This window comes from Elephas maximus, chromosome 4, assembly GCF_024166365.1.
Source record: "Elephas maximus indicus isolate mEleMax1 chromosome 4, mEleMax1 primary haplotype, whole genome shotgun sequence".
NCBI classification, from domain to species: Eukaryota; Metazoa; Chordata; class Mammalia; order Proboscidea; family Elephantidae; genus Elephas; species Elephas maximus.
This window is the reverse complement of record NC_064822.1, coordinates 166,204,117-166,223,712: the sequence shown is the minus strand read 5'-3', so window position 1 is coordinate 166,223,712 and position 19,596 is coordinate 166,204,117. Positions and strand designations below refer to the sequence as shown.

Below are 19,596 nucleotides of genomic sequence, written 5' to 3'. Positions count from 1 at the left end.
TATCTGGAAATTCTCTAATTTCACCATCATATTTGAGAGACAGTTTTGCTAGATGTATAACTCTTGGTTGGCAATTTTTTTCATTCAAGGCTTTATATATATCATCCCATTGCCTTCTTGCCTGCATGGTTTCTGCTGAGTAGTCAGAGTTTAGTCTTATTGACTCACCTTTGTAGATGACTTTTCATTTATCCCGATCCACTCTGAAAATTCTCTCTTTATCTTTGGTTTTGGCAAGTTTGATTATGTCTTGGTGACTTTTGGGATCTACCTTGTGTGGGGTTCGATGAGCGTCTTGGATAGCTATCTTATCATCTTTCACAATATCTGGGAAGTTTTCTGCCAAGAAACCTTCAACAATTCTCTCTGTATTTTCTCTTATCCCCCTTGTTCTGGTACTCCAGTCCCTCATAGGTTTTCCTCTTGATAGAGTCCCACATAATTCTTAGGGTTTCTTCATTTTTTTTTTAATTCTTTTATCTAATTTTTCTCCAAATAAGTTGGTGTCAAGTGCTTTATCTTCAGTCTCACTAATTCTGACTTCCATTGCCTCAATTCTGGTCCTATGACTTTCTGTTAAGTTGTCTAATTTTGACATTTTATTGTTAATTTTCTGGATTTCTGTTTGCTGACTCTATGGATTCTTGCAGCCTGTTTAATTTGTCACTATGCTCTTCCATAATCTTCTTAAGTTCCTCTGTTGCATTTTCTGTGTGTTGCTTGTTTTATTCTTCATTTTGCCTGATCTCCTTCCTGATTTCTTGAAGAGTTCTGTATATTAATCTTTTGTATTGTACCTCCAGTAATTCTAAGAAATCCTCTTCCTCCAGAAAGTTTCTCGATTCTTTGTTTCAGGCACTTGCTGAAGCCATCATAGTCTATCTCTTTATGTGATTTGATATTGACTGTTGTCTCCGAGTCATCAATAAGTTATTATATTTATTTTATGTTCGCTTATTGTATCCTAGTTTCTTGTTTTGTTTTGATATGCCCAAATAAGCTGCTCATTTGAGCTAGTTTGATTATTGGCACCGTTGAAGCCCTAATGTCCTGTCACCAGATGGTTAGATCTGTTACTAGGTATATGAGCCCTGGAAACTGTTTAATTTTCTTGTATGGATTCAGCTCAGGTGTCCAGGCAGTTGGTCACCAAGTATGTGATACAGACTCTCACCTACAGTCCTAGATGGGCAGGGGTGATTGAAGTAGGCACAGGTATCTGGCTGTAGTAGGAAGTCATGCTTTCAGCAAGGCAGTGGGCCGATAGCTCCCCCTGAGTGTCTGTGAGGAAAGCATGTCCCTGTTCCCTAGAGTATGTAGGTGGGTGGGTTTCACAGCTGGACTTTGGGCACCCAGTGCTGTTGTAAGGACTAGGAGGCACCACTTATCCTTGGGACTCCTGTTGCAGGTGGCTGGATGGCATGGGTAGAGCCACCAGTCCTCAGGCCCCTTATGTGGGTAGGTGAAGACCCAGCTTAATGGACAGAGTGGTGTCAAATGTCGTGAATCTGCCACTTCACCATATAGCTGATACAGTGAAGTTAGGCTTCAGGTATATACCCTGTTGTACTGTGCTGATGAGGGCCTGTGCTGTTGAAATGGCCCCACACAGGTCTATGCAGGGGTGAAAAGCATTCAAAGTCCTTGGACCCATTATGTCTGTGCCTAGGCAAAGGAGCTGTGCCTGCCCTGAGTTCCTGGCTTAGGGGAGCTGGCAGATTATTTTTTCCTGTTTGTTAATTTGTTCCCTCTCCAAAGCCAGGAGAATGGCTCAGGGCACATGACAGATGCTACTTCTGGCTCAGGGGAAGCGGTAAGGCAATCAGCAATTGCTGAAGCCAGCCTGGGATCTGGTACAGAGTGGGGAGGGAACAGGTAAATGGGAGAGAGGTTCTTCCCAAATGGGGTGTTTTTTGATCTGTATGGTAGGTTAGACATATGTACTTGTCTTTTGTTGATTGAGTGCTGCTTTTTACTGGTTCTGGAGGCTTGAGTAGACTCTCCGCTGCTCAGTCTCTCCCAGTGTGGAAGATGTGTCCCGAATGCTACTGCTCACCTCACTGCCTTTGTCAGTCGATCTGGCCTGCAGGGTGCCAGTTCCCACCGGGTCAGGTCTGGCAACTCCTTGCTGCTTCTGAACTATCTCTCCCTCCCCCTGCCACTCAGTCCAATTCCTCAACTTTGCCTTTGATGTTTAGGGCTCCTAGATTGTCATATATAGTCGATTCACTTGTTTTTTTGGGTCTTTGTTGTAAGAGGGACCACAGAAACATCTGACTACTCTGCCCTCTTGGGCCTGCCTCCTCAAAGGTTTTAGATAAAAGGATTGTGGACCTGTACTATAAATTCTACTATTAGAGATTAATTGGAGTTAATATAGGAAGGGTATACATAACTATAGAAAAGATCATCTTTGGTAAAGTAGAGGATCAGTGAGGTGGATTGACACAATAGAAACACACCAACAATCATGAAGATGGCATAGGACCAGGCAACGTTTTGTTCTGTTACATGTAAGGTCTCCATAAGTAGGAGCTGATTCAGTAACAACAGTAATAATTTTAATTTATGTTTTCCTTACTTTTAGTTGACTTGTCCATGCTACTTTAAAATTTAACTTGTAATTTGAAGTTATACTGATTTGTTGTGATCTACTTTTGATTTTACTATAGCTATGTGAGTTTGTGGTGTAGTGGTTAAATGCTGTGGCTGCTAACCAAGGGGTCGGCAGTTCAAATACACCAGGCGCTCCTTGGAAACTCTATGGGACAGTTCTACTCTGTCCTATAGGGTCGCTACGAGTCGGAATCGACTCGACGGCACTGGGTTTGGTTTTGGTTTTATGTGAGCTTGAGGAGTCCCTGGGTGGCGTAAACATTTAAGTGCAAGAGTACTAACTAAAGTATTGTTGGTTCAAATCCACGTAGAGGTGCCTTGGAAGACGGGCCTGGTGACCTGTTTCCAAAAGATAGCTGGGCTGTTGGTTCTCATCTATCTTAGTCTGGAAGCTCTGTTGAAACCTGCCCACCATGGGTGACCTTGCTGGTATCTGAAATGCCTATGGCATAGCTTCCAGCATCACAGCAACACACAAGCCACCACAGTATAACAAACTGACAGACAAGTGACGGTCACAGATGATAAGGGCTCGATAAGTACTTTTAGATTGAATTGCATTTCCTAAAATTCTTAATCTACTATCCATGATGAAAGAATGGTATTTATTACTACTTGGACTCCAAGTATGGTAAGAATTTTCTATGATAAATTGAGGTTTCTGGTATTTAATTAGTTTTCTTTCTCTTTCTCTCAATTCCATCTTTTCTTTTCGCAGAGTCAAACAGACGTATTACTGGAGGGGCTATGCAACTATCTTTTACTCAGCTGACTGTAGATTATTACCCTTATCACAAAGCAGGTATGTATATAATAATTTTTTTGAAAGAAATCTGTCTTAAATTATATAGCCATAGTTCAGTGATTACCTGAGGATGGGCGAGTAGAAAGGGTCAGAAGGAAGGGATGACAAAGGGACATGAGGAAACTTTTAGGGATGATGGATATATTTACTATCGTGATTGTGGTGAAGGTTTCAGGGTGTATGTCAAAACATCAAATTGTACACTTTAAATATGTGCAGTTTACTGTATGTCAGTCATACTGCAATAAAACTGTATAAAATAAAAAATAAATTATATAGCCATTTTATTTTGTTAAGGAGAAAATCGATTAAGACATTCTTTTTCTCCTGGCAGTACTTCTCCTGGGAAAATATAATTGCAATAGGAAATATCCATCTACTTATATCGAGGTTTATGTAGGTTATTAGGAGCATTTTACCACTATGAGAAATTGACCATTTTCCAAATAATCGATATAAAACTTTAGAAAAAAAAATCACCAGAATACAGAGGACATTTAGTTAATTGTGCTAAAAATAAGTTAATAATCAATATGTATTTTTAAATTAAGTTTTAAATGATGTGTTTATTCAGAAATCAGAAAAGAATATAAAATAAAGCAAAATGTTAACAGTGGTTTTAGCTAGGCTGTAAGATTCTAGGCATTTTTTTAACTCATCTGTATTTTCTAATAATCTTTAATAAATAAGAGTTAATAGGTGCTTTATCAACCAGATTTTGATAGGTTCTTTTCTGCCAAATAATAAAAACAAAAATTATGTATATTCATGGCCAAAATTGACCTCATACCCATCTCTGCATTTTCCTGCATTTTGTTTTGTTTAACTCATACAGATAAGAAGAAATAAATAAGTGTAATTTTAAATGTTTAGGACTTTTAATAACTGATAACATTTTTCTGTTTATTTCTACCTCCTAGTGTTGTCATTTGTATATCACTACCTGACAGAATTTATAGGTTACTCTGTTTGTTGTTTTGGTTCTCTTTTGAAGAGCTTCATCTTATATCTTATCCTCCTGATCCATACACTTAAAATTTTTTAGCTGTAGAAATCATTCATATTTTAGAAGGTGAAACTTTCAGTCATAAAGTAGATTCTATTTAACTGTTTTATGTACATATTTATTTTCTTAGTTGTTAGAAACCTAATAATCCTGATTTTATATTTTCCCTCCAAAAACCTTTTCTGTATATTACATTGGTGACTGATGTCCATCATAAGTTTTATTGGTTTCTTAAGTGTTTGGATAATCCTTATTTTGTCATTTTTATGGATTAGACTCTTGTAAGTTACAGTACAACAAATCTTTGATAACAGGATTTTTCTGTGGTAGTATTTTCTAGGATTGTGTCCAGTGGAGATTTACTAGGTAGTTGAGCATCCAGTGAAAGCTGACCACCAACTCTGCTTTGAATTGAGACTCTGAGTGATATTTCATCAAGGATGGGTTCTAGACAGAAACCCTCCCAGATGATTTGCTTGTTATACTCTTTGCCTCACTTCTAAATGTTTTAATTGTATTTTCTAGGGAGATTAAAATTGGTAGTATATGAAGGCTTTAAATTCATTGAAAGTTTAATGAATTCCTTGAGAATATGAATAAATCTCTTTGGAAGCATTGTTATAAAAAAATAAGTGAAAACTGTGTTTTTCAGTGATATATCTGCTATTCATGTTACAGGTGATAGTTGTAATCATTGGATGTATTTTAGCGATGCAAGCAAAACAAAAAATGGATGGACCAACGAGTTGTTACATGAATTTGAATGCAATGTTGAAATGCTTAAACAGGCGGTGAAGGATCATAATGTAGGTTCGCCTCCTACATCCCCAACACATGCCTCTCCCCAGCACACACAAACAGGTACTTTATCTATAACAACATTATGGCATTCCCTTAATATTTAATTGTGTGTATATGTGTGTGTCTCATAATAGGATATTTTCTGTAAATAAGTAATTAACGTCTAAACTACTTACATCTTTCATTCAGACAAACATAGGCTTTTGGACCAATGCACTTTTAAAATTAGTATAACCACTAATAATACCAGGTAGAATTTTTCAGATTCTTAAATGGCAGTAAATTTCTCACTTTTAACAGGAATTCCAGCCAAGATGTCTTATAGGAGAGTGTCTTCAATGTGATTTAGGTATGATTCCTGTTTAAAGAAGAGTAATCATCACAATGACTTACCTTCCTATAACACTTTATAAAGTGTTTTTTCATATATTATCTCGTTTGAGAGATTAGAGTTCATTTGTATTTCTAGTAGCAGTCTCAGTAGTAAAAGACTGACTGTTAAAAATAATTTTGCAATAAATCGAAAGGAGTTTTTGTTTCCCACAGAGAAAGAATCAACTCTTAAAGGAACTTCCAGAACACCTTCAGTATTATCTCAACAGGCAAAAGCTAAGCTGATGTCTAGCTCTGTTGTGGTCAGACTTGCAGATTTCATTATATACCAGGTATGTTTTATTTTTTTAATTAAATCTTCTCATAAGCACTTTTAGAATCTCCTAGAAGCAACTCTTAGGAGCTCATGCCTCCATATTATTCAAAAACATTTTGACCAGTTCTATAAAGTGATCAAATTAAATGGGATAGAAAATTTCAGTTCATTAGTGGTTTATCTTATCTCTTAAGAGGAAGAAACTAAAATGCATTTTTTTTTTATTGAACTATCAAATATTGGCCATACCAAGTTGAGTTTTATGAACATAATTTTGTAGCCAAAAACTCTATCCCATTTATATTAATAGTCTTATTTAGGCTGTTGGAGCCCTGGTGGCACAGTGGTTAAGAGCTATGGCTGCTTACCAGAAGGTCAGCAGCTCAAATCCACCAGCTGCTCCTTGTAATATCCCACTCTGCCCTGTAGGGTTGCCCTGAATTGGAATTGACTTAACAGCAGCGGTTTTGGTTTTTTTGGGGGGTGGGGGGGTTTCAGTCTGTAATCATATAACATGGTCTAATATCAAAGCCTTTGAGACCAATACAATAGGATATATGATTGAAATGTTAAAATTTTATATATTTTTAAATTTTTAAAAATGAAATTATTGCAGATTTGTGTTTTCATTTATGAATTGTTATGGTTTGTGTTCTTGCCTTCCATGCAAGAGACCTGAGTTCAGTTTCTGGCCAATTCACCTCATACCACTTCTCTGTCAGCGGAAGCTTGCATTGTTGCTATGGTGCTGAACAGGTTTCAGTAGAGCTTTCAGACTAAGATGGACTGGGATACAATGCACAGTCTGGCTCCTCCAACAAAGAACTGAATTGCCTTAAACGTCAATACTGTCAATTTTGAGAAGCTCTGATTTAACAGTTATTTTCTCATTGCACAATCGCTTCTTTCTCTACATCCAATATATACTGTTATTTAAAGAAGACTTTAGATCTCTTTCCCGTGTTTAAAATTTATTGCTTTTGCACCTCTATGTTGGAATATATTGTTATAACTTAGAATATTTAACAGATTGTATTGCACATATTTATAACTTCAGGTACATTTGGGATGGTTTTGAAGGATTCAGTTAGACATGAAATCATTTTTCCTTTAGTAGTAACCTTTTAGGTACAGAAGAAATTAAATATCTTTAATGCTATTCTACATCAAAAAGAGGAAGAAAAAAATGTTATATTAGCAGACAGTATAAAATCCATTCCTTATAGGTTCTTCAGTAACATGATAACGAGTATTTATTTGGAACCAGGAGTTTCACTGTTCTCAGTGAAGAATTGGAGGAATTGCCCTTAAAAAGAGAAGCAAAATAAGAGTACTTTGTGTTATCACTTCTGTTCTCCATAATGTTAGAGATACTGACTGTGGCAAAGAGTTGGGAAAAAAAGGAATATTAAGTATTGAGGAAGAAAGGATATAAAGAAACATTTGGCAAAAGCCATGGTCATGTACCATGAGTCTAGCAATCAATTAATACTTAGAGAATAGTGAAATAATGACAAAATAATCTACAAAAATCCATGGAATTCTGTCATATTGTTGTTTTAGGCCAATGAATAACCCATTCTCTCTTGCTTGAGTTCATAATCAAGTGAGAAGTAGATACAGGAATCTGGCTGACAGGTAAAAATATCATCTTTATTAAAGCTAAAGGCCAAATTGGAGGACATAATTTGAAGACTGTATTCAAGTGAGTTTACTGATTCTTTACTCTCCCATCATTGTCTGGCAGTACTACAGGCTTCCCTGATGAGGACCTTCCCCTTAGTGTTAACACTGAGATGGCACAGAGAAACCGAGCTGAATACCTGTCCGTACCTAAGCAGACAGGCAGATCTCAAAGAGGAAGGTAGAGGAGAGGGGTAGGATAAAGGGAGCAGGCAGAGCATGCTTAGGCAAGTCATTCTTCCCCTGGAGTCCCTAGGGAGGAGTGAGTGAGGAAAAGAAGAGAGGCCAGAAATATTACTCAAAATGCTTTTTCTTCCAAAGGAGTTATGAAGCTAAGGATACAGTGACAAAATAGAAACATTCAAAATAGGAGTAAAAAACTATTAAATACTTGCAGATTCTCTTGTCGTGGGATATATACCCCAAAGAAAGAAAATTACAAAATTTAGATAAATTCATATGGAAATGAGGAATGGGAATCATCCATAATACTGAATGAATGAGAATGAAATACATTGAAGAAACCCTACATACACAAACACATCACAAACAAAAAAAATTAGAAGAAAATAAAATAGTATGCTTAGCCAAATTTGAATAGCTTTTCAACTGTAAAATGAGAAGGAGATAAGCTGTTGTCCATTAAAATAACTTGACACCGAATTGAAATAGATTTGGTTCAATATATGCAGAGAAAAGCTTCTTAACAAGAGAATATAAGGGTCTGACTTAAACTTATAGAGTATAAGATAATTAAAAAGTTTAGTTAGCCAATTTATATAAGCAAAAACATAAACCATTGGAAAAATATTCCTCTTTATGTGAGAAATAATGCATACATGTTTGTTGAATGAATGAAATAAAGCTTAAAATAATCTTTGGACACAGCCCTGGGCCTATTAAAGTAGCATAAATTAATAAAATTGGTAAAATACTAATTGGGTAAATTCATATATACATACATATGTATGCATACTACTACTACTACCCATTGCTGTCGCATCAATTCCGACTTACAGTGACCCTAAAGGACAGAGTAGAACTGCCCCAGAGTGTTTCCAAGGAGCATCTGGTGGATTCGAACTGCCGATGTTTTGGTTAGCAGCCCATGGCTCTTAACCACTATGCCATTTTGAGTTTGTTTTTGTGCATGGTGTGAGGCATGAGTCTTGTTTCATTTTTTTGAAGATGGATATCCAGTTATGCCAGCACCATTTGCTAAAAAGACTGTCTTTTCCCAAATTAACAGAAAAATTATGGTATGGAATTATTATAAAGAGTATATTGGAGAACCATGCTGTCCTTGAGGACTTATGTTATTATCTTCAACATGTCACTTAACCCATCTGAGCCTATCTCTTCATCTAAAAAAATGGCAGTTATACCTAACCCCCCTCCTTCTAGTGATTTATGATATGTAGATCTAAAATATGATATATATATCCATTGCCATCGAGTCTATTCTGACTCATAGCGACCCTATGGGACAGAGTTAAACTGCCCCATAGGGTTTCCAAGGAGTAACTGGTGGATTTGAACTGCCAACCTTTTGGTTAGCAACCCATAGCTCTTAACTACTGAGCCACCAGGGCTCCATTTACAAGATATCATATCATCATTAAAATAACTTGCAGTGGTTAGATACATAGAAAAGTACAGACAAAATTATTTTCACTATTGTATTAAGGTTCAAAACAATAAATTTGCAAAGATTATTGCTCAAAGTTGATTTTATAATTGATAAGGATCTACAGAAGTGATAGTTTTCTGAATAGTTGGTACGTATTATTTAAAAATCATTTACTGGGAAGTAAAATATATAGTGAAGTTTGCATTAGAAAATAACCATTAATACATTGTTGTAAGTAGTTTTAAAAGAGTTTCAACTGTTGTCCACGTTGCGTAAGTTCTTTGGAAAGGGCTTTATTCAGTGTGATTTCAACAAATATGATTATTTTTTCAGGTCTCTACAGCAGACCAATATCGTTCTTCCCCTAAAAGTATGATTTCCTGCAATAAAAAATCCTTGTATCTTCCGCAAGAAATGTCTGCTGTCTATGTTGAGTTCACAGAATATTACTATCCAGATGGAAAGGATTTTCCAAGTAAGAGAATTTCTTATTTTGTTAATTTTTATCTATTACTTGTTGAGGTGTTTTTTAGCTTTTGTTTTTTTCTTGCTAACTTTTGAGTTTTATAAATGTGAAAAAAGTAACAGAAGGCCATTGTTCCTTCTTATCATTTGTGCAGTACATAACTCCAGTTTAGCATTTTTACATATTTTTGTTGTTTTTACATCCTTTTCTTTCGCTAGGTTGTGATATCTTTGGTGGCAGGAGTCATATTGGTATTCATGATGCATTTTATCCCTGAGATTTGATTCATTTTTATGCTTAGTACCTGTTAACCCGTTGCTGTCGAGTCTGACTCATAGCAACCCTATAGGACAGAGTAGAACTGCCCTATAGAGTTTCCAAAGAGCACCTGGTAGATTCGAACTGCTGACATTTGGATAGTAGCCGTAGCATCTAACCACTACACCACCAGGGTTTCCCTTTTTTTTTTTTTTTAATGCTTAGTAGTTTTTGTTAAATGAAAGTTAGGTTATTTGTAGAATAAAGTTGTTTTTTTTTTTCCTTTAGTAAAGCTCCATTTACATTTCATTTAAAAATGAGTAACTGAAGTTGTCCTTTAACAGTAGTGAATTTTTTTTGTATGATTTTAAATGCCCAAATGTAGATTTTGGACAAGTTTTAGCACTAGTATTTATTGAAAACACTGAATTACATGAATTTTTATTTGTAAGCTAGTTTGGCTTCCTAAAATTAAAATGATTATACATTTGTATCTTTAAATATTAAAATTCTGTGCCATTGTCTCAGTCCTTTCAGGAGTTCTTTAAACTAAAATTTGTCCTTGTTTGTGTGCTACCGTTTTCATTACTTCTTTTGAAAATTATAGTTGGAAAAAAGTGTTTGGATTAAAAAAAGTTTGTTATTGGAGGGAAAAGTTTTATATCCTCTGTTTAAAAGTGGAACTCCAAAATATTTTGTGCTTCTTTGCCCATTTGTTTAATAAAAACCCGTTGCTGTCGAGTTGATTCTGACTCAGAGCGACCCTATAGGACAGAGTAGAACTACTGCATAGAGTTTCCAAGGAGCACCTGGTAGATTTGAACTGCCGACCTTTTGGTTAGCAGCTGTAGCTCCTATCCACTATGCCACCAGGGTTTCCCATTTGTTTAATACTTGCTTATTAATATAGGTTTTCAGTTTTAAAAGGTATTTCATATGTTTGCCATGGTTTTTGCTTTTCATGCTAGATAAAAAGAAGGGATTCTAGAAATTACTTCAGAGAAACAGAGATGTCCAACTATTTTATCAGTTTAATCTTTGTCAGTGTCAGACTTTTGAGATCTAATTCTCACATCTTCATGCTTTTTAACAACCCTTTGTGTGTTTCTCGTTTGTTTCTCTTAGCTACCTTTCTGACTAAAGAGATGAGAAAACTGAGATGGTGTCTTAGTTATCTAGTGCTGCTATAACAGAAATACCACAAGTAGATGGCTTTAACAAAGAGAAATTTATTCTCTCACAGCCTGGTAGGATAGAAGTCCAAATTCAGGGCATCAGCTTCAGGGGAAGGCTTTCTCTCTCTGTCTGCTTTGGGTGAAGGTCCTTGTCATTAATTTTTCCCTGGGCTAGGAGCTTCTCAGTGCAGAGACCCCAGGTCCAAAGAATGCACTCTTCTCACTCTTGTTTCTTGGTGGTATGAGGTCCCCCATGTCTCTCCGCTTGCTTCTCTCATTTATGTCTGAAAAGAAACTGGCTGAAGACACAATCCAATCTTGTAGATTGAGTCCTGTTTCATTAATATAACTGCCGCTAACCCAGTCTCATCAATATCATAGAATTAGGATTTACAACACACAGGAAAATCACATCAGATGACAGAATGGTGGATAATCACACAATACTGGGAATCATGGCTCAGCCAAGTTGACAGATATTCTAGGGGGACTCAATTCAGTCCATGACAGATGGTTAAGACGTTTGCACAATATGGTTACAGGGAGTAAAATGGCATAGCTAAAACTCAAGCATTGGTCCTCTAAATCTAAATTCATTGTTCTTTTTGATTATATTACACTGGTCTCCAGAGTATTCAGAACTATTTGAATAATCTCCTTGTTTTCAGGTTTTTTCTTTCCTATGTAATTGTTTTGAGTGTCTGGGTAGTACAGATGGTTAAGCACAACCACTGGCTGAAAGTTTGGGTGTTCGAACCTACTCAGAGGTGTCTCAGAAGTAAGGCCTAGATATCTGCTTCCAAAAGATCACAGCCTTGAAAACCCTATGGAGCACAGTTCTACTCTGCACATATGGGGTCACCATGAGCCGGAATCAACTCAACGGCAATTAACAACAATAACAATATACTTGTCTTGTGTCACTGAACATCCACAATACGATTTGTGAAATGGGACGTTATATGATTTGCATGTTGTGCAAACACCACATTATGTACATGCGGTCCCCAGGTTACAAATGTCCAACTTACGGACAGCTTATGCTTAAGAATGAACAGCCATGAAGCCTGTTACATTAAAAATTTCAGTTAAATACATACAATGGTTCATAATAATGAACACACACACTACTTTGTGGCACTCTTGACAACATTGCACCGTTTGGAAGTGTTTCTTAAGTGTTACGTCTGCTGCACTTTAGTCTCTGAGATTTCTGAACTCTTCTATAACCTTATGGGACCTTAGTTGTATATGGAGTTGGACATTGCCTGAATGTACATTAAGGGGCACATGACTGTACATCATTGAACAAGAAATTTTTCTTCAGAGTTAAGACTATTCTAGGATTTCTGATTTCTAATCTAATTTTATTTCTACCAGCTCTGATAACAATTGCTGAAGGAATATTATCTCATTCTATAATCTATATATTTTTCTGAAAAATTACAAAATTTCTTCCCAGCAATTTAAAGCCTATCTCCAAGATAATTTATTCTTTTTTTAAAAATTTTTTTTATGGCTCCTAAGAAGGCATTTTAAGTCATTTCACTTACCTCATTAATTTTTATATTATATAGCGTAACATATTCTTGTTCAAAAAGCAGTTTTAACCCTCCATCGTCTGGTCAACTCTATTATGTATGTAACTAAATATTTAGCAGTACAACTTTTTTACTTCCAGAAACTATTTTCTTTGCTGCAGTTTTACAAAGGAAGGCCTACTTACTTATTGGGTACTCCTCAGGAAATACTCTTTGGGAAAAAAAAGAATTACTTGCTACAAACAGTTCTGTTTTCCACCTCTATGTCTCAGTAAACAAGTATTTATTGAGTTCGTAGGCATTCTATACTGAGTTTTGTGAAAAATACAGAAAATAAATGACATGAATTCTGCCCTAAAGAAATTTTATAGTCGGGTCAATTATGTATACTTAAATAAAGAGCTTAATTGTCTTTCCTGAGAATTACTAATTATTTTCCTTGAGGATTATCAGGAAGCCAAACTAGCCAACGATCATCCAGTCCAACAGTTCTTAACTTTGTTTTATTGTTGTTATTATATGAGTTCTTTTGTTTTGTTTTGTTTTGTTTTGTTTTGAGTAGTAGACCTTGTTGAGAATCTGAGAAACTTTATGAGCTCTCACGTTCCAGAAAATTTTCACATACACATGTATACGAAATTAGCCAACATTTCTGGAGTTAGCAAGTCCCTTGAGAGCTATTCAGGTATTTCCCCACCAAAAGGTTGAGGACCCCTGAAGGAGTCATCCCCTTTATGTTATACAGAAAATTAAGCCATTTGTCTAAGGTTGAACACTAAGTTCTTGCTTCCTAGGAAGAGTGTGTGTATGAAAAAAGTAGGGCATGATATTATGGTTTCTTGTTTCTCACTGTCAGTTTTAAACCTAGTAGGGTAGCTTTCAAGGCCCTCTGTTGTTTGGCCCCATCCTACAAATGTTCCATTCATTAACTGCAAGTTTAAGGATCAAAGGAAGATTAATATGGCAGCAGTATACAGGATGATTTGTGGTGGCGAGGTTAGGTGGAAGGCCATGTTACAGATGGGGATGGACAAAGGCTAAAATTACGTTGGATATTGTAGAAGTAGAGTGATTTATTCACTGTAACTAATAGAGGTTAAATACTTTGTTTTTTTAATTTTATTTTGTTGTTGTTGAGAATATACACACCAAAACAGACACCAATTTGACAGTTTCTACATGTACAATTTAGTGGCATTGATTACATTCTTCGTGTTGTGCAACCATCCTCACCCTCCTTTTCTGAGTTGTTCCTCCCTCATTAACGTAAACTCACTGCTAGTACCTAAGGTTCCTATCTCATCTTTTGAGTTGCTGTTGTCAGTTTGATCCCATGTAGATCGTTCTTAAAAGAGTGTAATGCACAAGGCAAAGTTTTTTTTTTTTTACTGGTTAAGTTAAACTGTTGTTCAGTTTTAAGATGACTTCGGGGATATTTTTGGTTTAAGGTTTAAGGATTATCTCAGGGCAATAGTTTCCCACGGTTCATCAACCCTCCATGGCTCCAGAAAGTCTAGAGTCCATGAGAATTTGAAATTCTCTTCTGCATGTTCCCCCTTTTGACCAGGGCGCTTCTATGGACTCTTTGATCAAAATGTTCAGTAACGGTGGCCAGGCACCATCTAGTTCTTCTGGTCTCATGGCAAAGGAGGCATTGTTCATGGAGGCAGTTAGCTGCACATTCTGTATCCTCCTTCTGTTCCTGACTTTCCTTCCTCTGTTGCTCCAGGTGCATAGACACCAACTGTGCCTTGGATGACACAGTTTTTAAGCTTTTAAGACACCAGGTACTACACAACAAACTAGGAGATAGAACACAAGCATTAAACACATTATTAGGCCAATTAACTGGAATATCCCATGAAACCATGACCCTAAACCTCAGAACCAAGGAACCAAATCCCATGAGGTGTTTGGTTGTATGTACACAGCCTTAGCAGCTACTCTTTTGTTTGGTCATTCTTGTAAGTATATCTGTCACGTGACTTTTGCCAGTTCAACTTTTTACAGGTGCACAACTTATTGACAGCAATTACAGTAATCAGCTGTGCCACGCTACCCTTAATCAATGTGATTTTTCTATCACCGTTAACCCCATTTCCACCCCCCTCCTGCTCATCGTTGTTATTGTTAGGTGCCATGAGTTGGTTTCGACTCATACCAACCCTATGTACAACAGGTCCTGCACCACGCTCACAATTGATGCTATGCTTGAGCCCATTGTTGTAGCCACTGTGTCAGTCCATCTTGTTCAGGGTCTTCCTGTTTTATCAAGTATGATGTCCTTCTCTGTGGACTGGACCGTCTGATAACACGTCCAGAGTACGTGAGATGAAGCCTTGCTATCCTCTCTTCCGAGGAGCACTCTGGCTGTACTTCTTCCAAGACAGGTTTGTTCATTCTTCTGGCAGTCCATGGTATACTAAATATTCTTCACCAGTACCACAATTAAAATGCATCAGTGCTTCTTTGGTCTTCCTCATTCATTGTCCAACTTTCATGTGCATATAGGTGCCCCTGGTAACCACTAACAAACCTTGGTCCCTATGTCATTCTTGTTGTTAGGTGTCTTTGAGTCAGTTCTGATTCACACCGACCCTTATGTACAACAGAACAAAACACTGTGTGGTCCTGTGCCATCCTCACAATTGTTGCAATGTTTGAGTCAGTTGTTGCATTCAGTCCATCTCGTTGAAGGTCATCCTCTTTTTTGGTGACCCTCTGCTTTACCAAGCATGATGTCTTTCTCCAGGGATTGGTCCCTCCTGATAGCATGTGTCCAAAGTACGTGAGATGAAGTCTCGCCATCTTTGCTTCTAAGGAACATTCTGGCTGTACCTCTTCCAAGACAGATTTGTTCCTTCTTCTGGCAGTCTGTGGTTTATTTAGTGTTGTTTGCTAACACAATAATTCAAATGCATAGATTCTTCTTTGATTGTGGATCCAAGTAAAATGAAATCTTTGACAACTTCAGTCTTTTCTCTTTTTATCATGATGTTGCTTATTGGTCTAGTTGTGAGGATTTTTGTTTTCTTTATGTTAAAGCGTAATCCATACTGAAGGCTGTGCTCTTTGATCTTCATCAGTAAGTGCTTCAATTGGTCTCTATACATTTGTATTTTCTTGTTTTTTTATACAAGTGAAGGTCATACAGTATTTGTCCGTTTGTGATTAGTTTGTTTTGCTTAGCATAATGTCTTCAGGCTCCATCCAGACTGTAGCATGTATCAAGACTTCATTTCTCCTACTGGCTGAGTAGTATTTCACTGTATGTATGTGTCACATTTTGTTTATTTATTCATCTGTTGTTAGGCATTTAGCTTGTTTCTACTTTTTGGCTATTGTGAATAAGTGCTGCAGTGAACACTGGTATACAAGTCTGTTTTTGAGTCTCTGCTTTCAAGTCATTTGGCTATATACCTAGGAGTGGAATTGCTGGATCATATGGTAGTTCTGTTCTTAGTTTCTTTAGAAACTGCCACACCGTTTTCTATAGCGGCTGTACCATTTTGTGTCCCACCAGCAATGGATAAGGTTTCAGTTTACCCATATCCTCACCAACATTTGTATTTTCTTTTTTTAATCTTAGCCACCCTGTTGTTGTTGTTGTTAGGTGCCGTTGAGTTGGTTCTGACTCATAGTGACCCCATAGGACAGAGTAGAACTGCCCATAGGTTCCCAAGGAGTCGCTGGTGGATTTGAACTGCCAGCCTTTTGGTTAGCAGCCGAGCTCTTAACCAGTACACCACCAGGGCGCCTTAGCCATCTTAATGTGAATGAAATGGTATCTCATTGTGGTTTTGATTGGCAGCTTTCTGATGGCTAATGACACTGAGCATCTTCTCATATGTTTGGATGTCCTCTTTGGTGAAATGTCTATTCAAGTTCTTTGCCCATTTTATGATTGAGTTATTTGTCTTTTTGTTGTTAAGTTGTTGAAGTTTTATATACATTTTGGTTATTAGATTCTTTTTGGATATATGGCTTATGAAGATATTCTTCCAGTCGGTAGCTCTTCTTTTTTGGTATAGCCTTTTGATGAATGAAATTTTTAAAATTTTTATAAGGCCCCAATTATTTGTCTTTTGCTGTTTGTGCTTTTATTATATTTGATAATTCATTGTTGAAAGCTAGGCCTGACACCGTTGCTCTTGCTTGTTTTATGGTTTTAGTTTGCACATTTAGGTCCTTAATCCATTTTGAATTTGTCTTTTGGATCCTTTTTCATCTTTCCACACGTGGAAATCCAGTTTTCCCAGCAACATCTATTGAAGAGACTCTGCTTTCCTCATCAAATGGACTTAGCACCCTCGGCAAAAATCAGTTGACCACAGACGTGTGGGTTTATTTCTGGACTCTCAATTCTATTCCATTGGTCTGTGCGGCTATTACTATACCAGCACCAGGCTGTTTTGATTACTGTAGCGATAAAGTATGTTCTAAAATCCTCCTATTTTGTTCTTTTCTTTCAACATTGCTTTAGCTATTTGGGGCCTCTTGCTATTCCATATGAAGTTGGAGATTGGTTTTTCCATTTCTGTAAAGAATGCTTTTGGAATTTTGATTGAGATTACATTGAATCTATAGATCACTTTGGGTAGTATTGACATCCTAACGATATTACATCTTCCGATCCATGAACATGGAATATCTTCCCATTTGTTTAAGTCTTTCTCAGTATCTTTCAGCAGTGTTTTAGTGTTTTTATTGTATAACTCCTTCACATCCCTGGTTAGATTTATTCCCAGGCATTTTATTCTCTTAGATGCTATTGTAAATGGAATTGTTTCCCTAATTTCCCTCCCAAATTTCTCATTGCTTCTATATAGAACCCCAGCTGATTTTTGATTGTTGACTTTGTACCCTGCAACTTTGCTAAATTCCTCTATTAGCTCAAAACGTTTCCTTGTGGAATATTTGGGATTTGCTGTCCAGTCGGTTCCGACTCATAGCAACCCTGCATGCCACGGAACGAAACACTGTCCTTCCCTGCGCCGTGCTTAACAATGATTGTTATGCTTGAGTCCATTGTTGCAGCCACTGTGTCAGTCCATCTCATTGAAGATCTTCCTGTTTTCCGCTGACCCTGTACTTTACCAAGCATGATGTCCTTCTCCGGGGACTGATCCCTCCTGAGAACATGTCCAAAGTATATAGGACACAGTCTTGCCATCCTTGCTTCTAAGGAGCATTCTGGTTGTACCTTCCAAGACAGACTTGTTCGTTCTTTTGGCAGGCCATGGTATATTCAATATTCTTCACCAACACCACAATTCAGAGGCGTCAGTTCTTCTTCAATATTCTTCATTGTCCAGCTTTCATATACATATAATGTGATTGAAAATACCATCGCTTGGGTCAGGCGCACCTTAGTCTTCAGGGTGACATCTTTGCTTTTCAACACTTTAGAGAGGTCCTTTGCAACACATTTACCCAATTCAATGTGTCGTTTGATTTCTTGACTGCCGCTTCCATGTCTGTTGATTGTAGATACAAGTAAAATGAAATCCTTGACAACTTCAGTCTTTTCTCCATTTATCATGATGTTGCTCATTGATCCACTTGTGAGGAATTTTGTTTTCTTTATGTTAAGGTGTAATCCATACTGAAGGCTGTGGTATTTGATCTTCATTAGTAAGTGCTTCAAGTCCTTTTCATTTTCAGCAAGCAAGGTTGTGTCATCTGCATAACGCAGGTTGTTAATGAGTCTTCCACCAGTCCTAATACCCTGTTCTTCTTCATGTAGTCCAGCTTCTCAGATTATTTGCTCAGCATACAGATGGAATAGGTATGGTGAAAGGATACAACCCTGACTCACAGCTTTCCTGACTTTAAACTACTCAGTATCCCCTTGTTCTGTCCGAACAACTGCCACTTGATCTGTGTAAAGGTTCCTCATGAGCACAATTAAGTGTTCTGGAAATCCTATTCTTCACGTTATCCATAATTTGTTATGATCCATATAGTCGAATGCCTTTGCATAGTCAATAAAACACAGGTAAACATCTTTCTGGTATTCTCTGCTTTCAGCCAGGATCCATCTGACATCAGCAATGATATCCCTGGTTCCACATCCTCTTCTGAAACCGGCCTGAATTTCTGGCAGTTCCCTGTCAGTATACTGCTGCAGCCCTTTTTGAATGATCTTCAGCAAAATTTTGCTTGTGTGTGATATTAATGATATTGTTCCATAATTTCTGTATTCGGTTGGATCATCTTTCTCGGGAATAGGCTTAAATATGGGTCTCTTCCAGTCAGTTGGGCAAAAAGCTGTCTTCCATATTTCTTGGTGTAGACAAGTGAGCACCTGTAGCGCTGCATCCATTTGTTGAAATATCTCAACTGATACTCCGTCAATTCCTGGAGTCTTGTTTTTCACCAATGCCTTCAGAGCAGCTTGGACTTTTTCCTTCATTACCGTCGGTTCCTGATCATATGCTGCCTCTTGAAATGGTTGGACGTCAAATGATTCTTTTTGATATAATGACTCTGTATTCCTTCCATCTTCTTTTGATACTTCCTGTGTCGTTTAATATTTTCCCCTTAGGATCCTTCACTATTGCAACTTGAGGAGGCTTGAATTTTTTCTTCAGTTCTTTCAGCTTGAGAAACACTGAGCGTGTTACCCATTACCAGCTTTCCTGTCCCATCCTGCCTTCTCGTCCTTACCCCTGGGCCATTTGTGCCCATTTAGTCTCATTTTGTTTTATGGGCCTGTCTAATCTTTGGCTGAAGGGTGAACTTCAGAAGTAACTTCACTAAAAGGGTTTTCGGGGGCCCTACTCTCAGGGTTTCTCTAGTCTCTGTCAGACCTATAAGTCTGGTCTTTTTTTTCTTAGAATTTTTTCTACATTCTTTTCCAGCTCTGTCTGGGACCCTCATTTATGATCCTTGTCAGACTAGTCAGTAATGGTAGCTGGATACCATTTAGTTGTGCTGGACTCAGTCTTGTAGAGGCTGTGGTAG

General features: G+C 37.3%; 1 protein-coding gene across 1 annotated transcript in view; it reads left to right on the top strand.

Annotated features, from left to right (window-relative positions):
- The window catches only part of BLTP3B (bridge-like lipid transfer protein family member 3B), a 113,369-nt gene that overhangs the window by 57,795 nt on the left and 35,978 nt on the right, over positions 1 to 19,596 (top strand). Inside the window, exons 9-12 of the mRNA XM_049884140.1 lie at positions 3,335 to 3,418; positions 5,106 to 5,288; positions 5,775 to 5,893; positions 9,524 to 9,665. Coding sequence (XP_049740097.1) covers positions 3,335 to 3,418; positions 5,106 to 5,288; positions 5,775 to 5,893; positions 9,524 to 9,665 — 528 coding nt within the window. The remainder of the gene's footprint in view (positions 1 to 3,334; positions 3,419 to 5,105; positions 5,289 to 5,774; positions 5,894 to 9,523; positions 9,666 to 19,596) is intronic.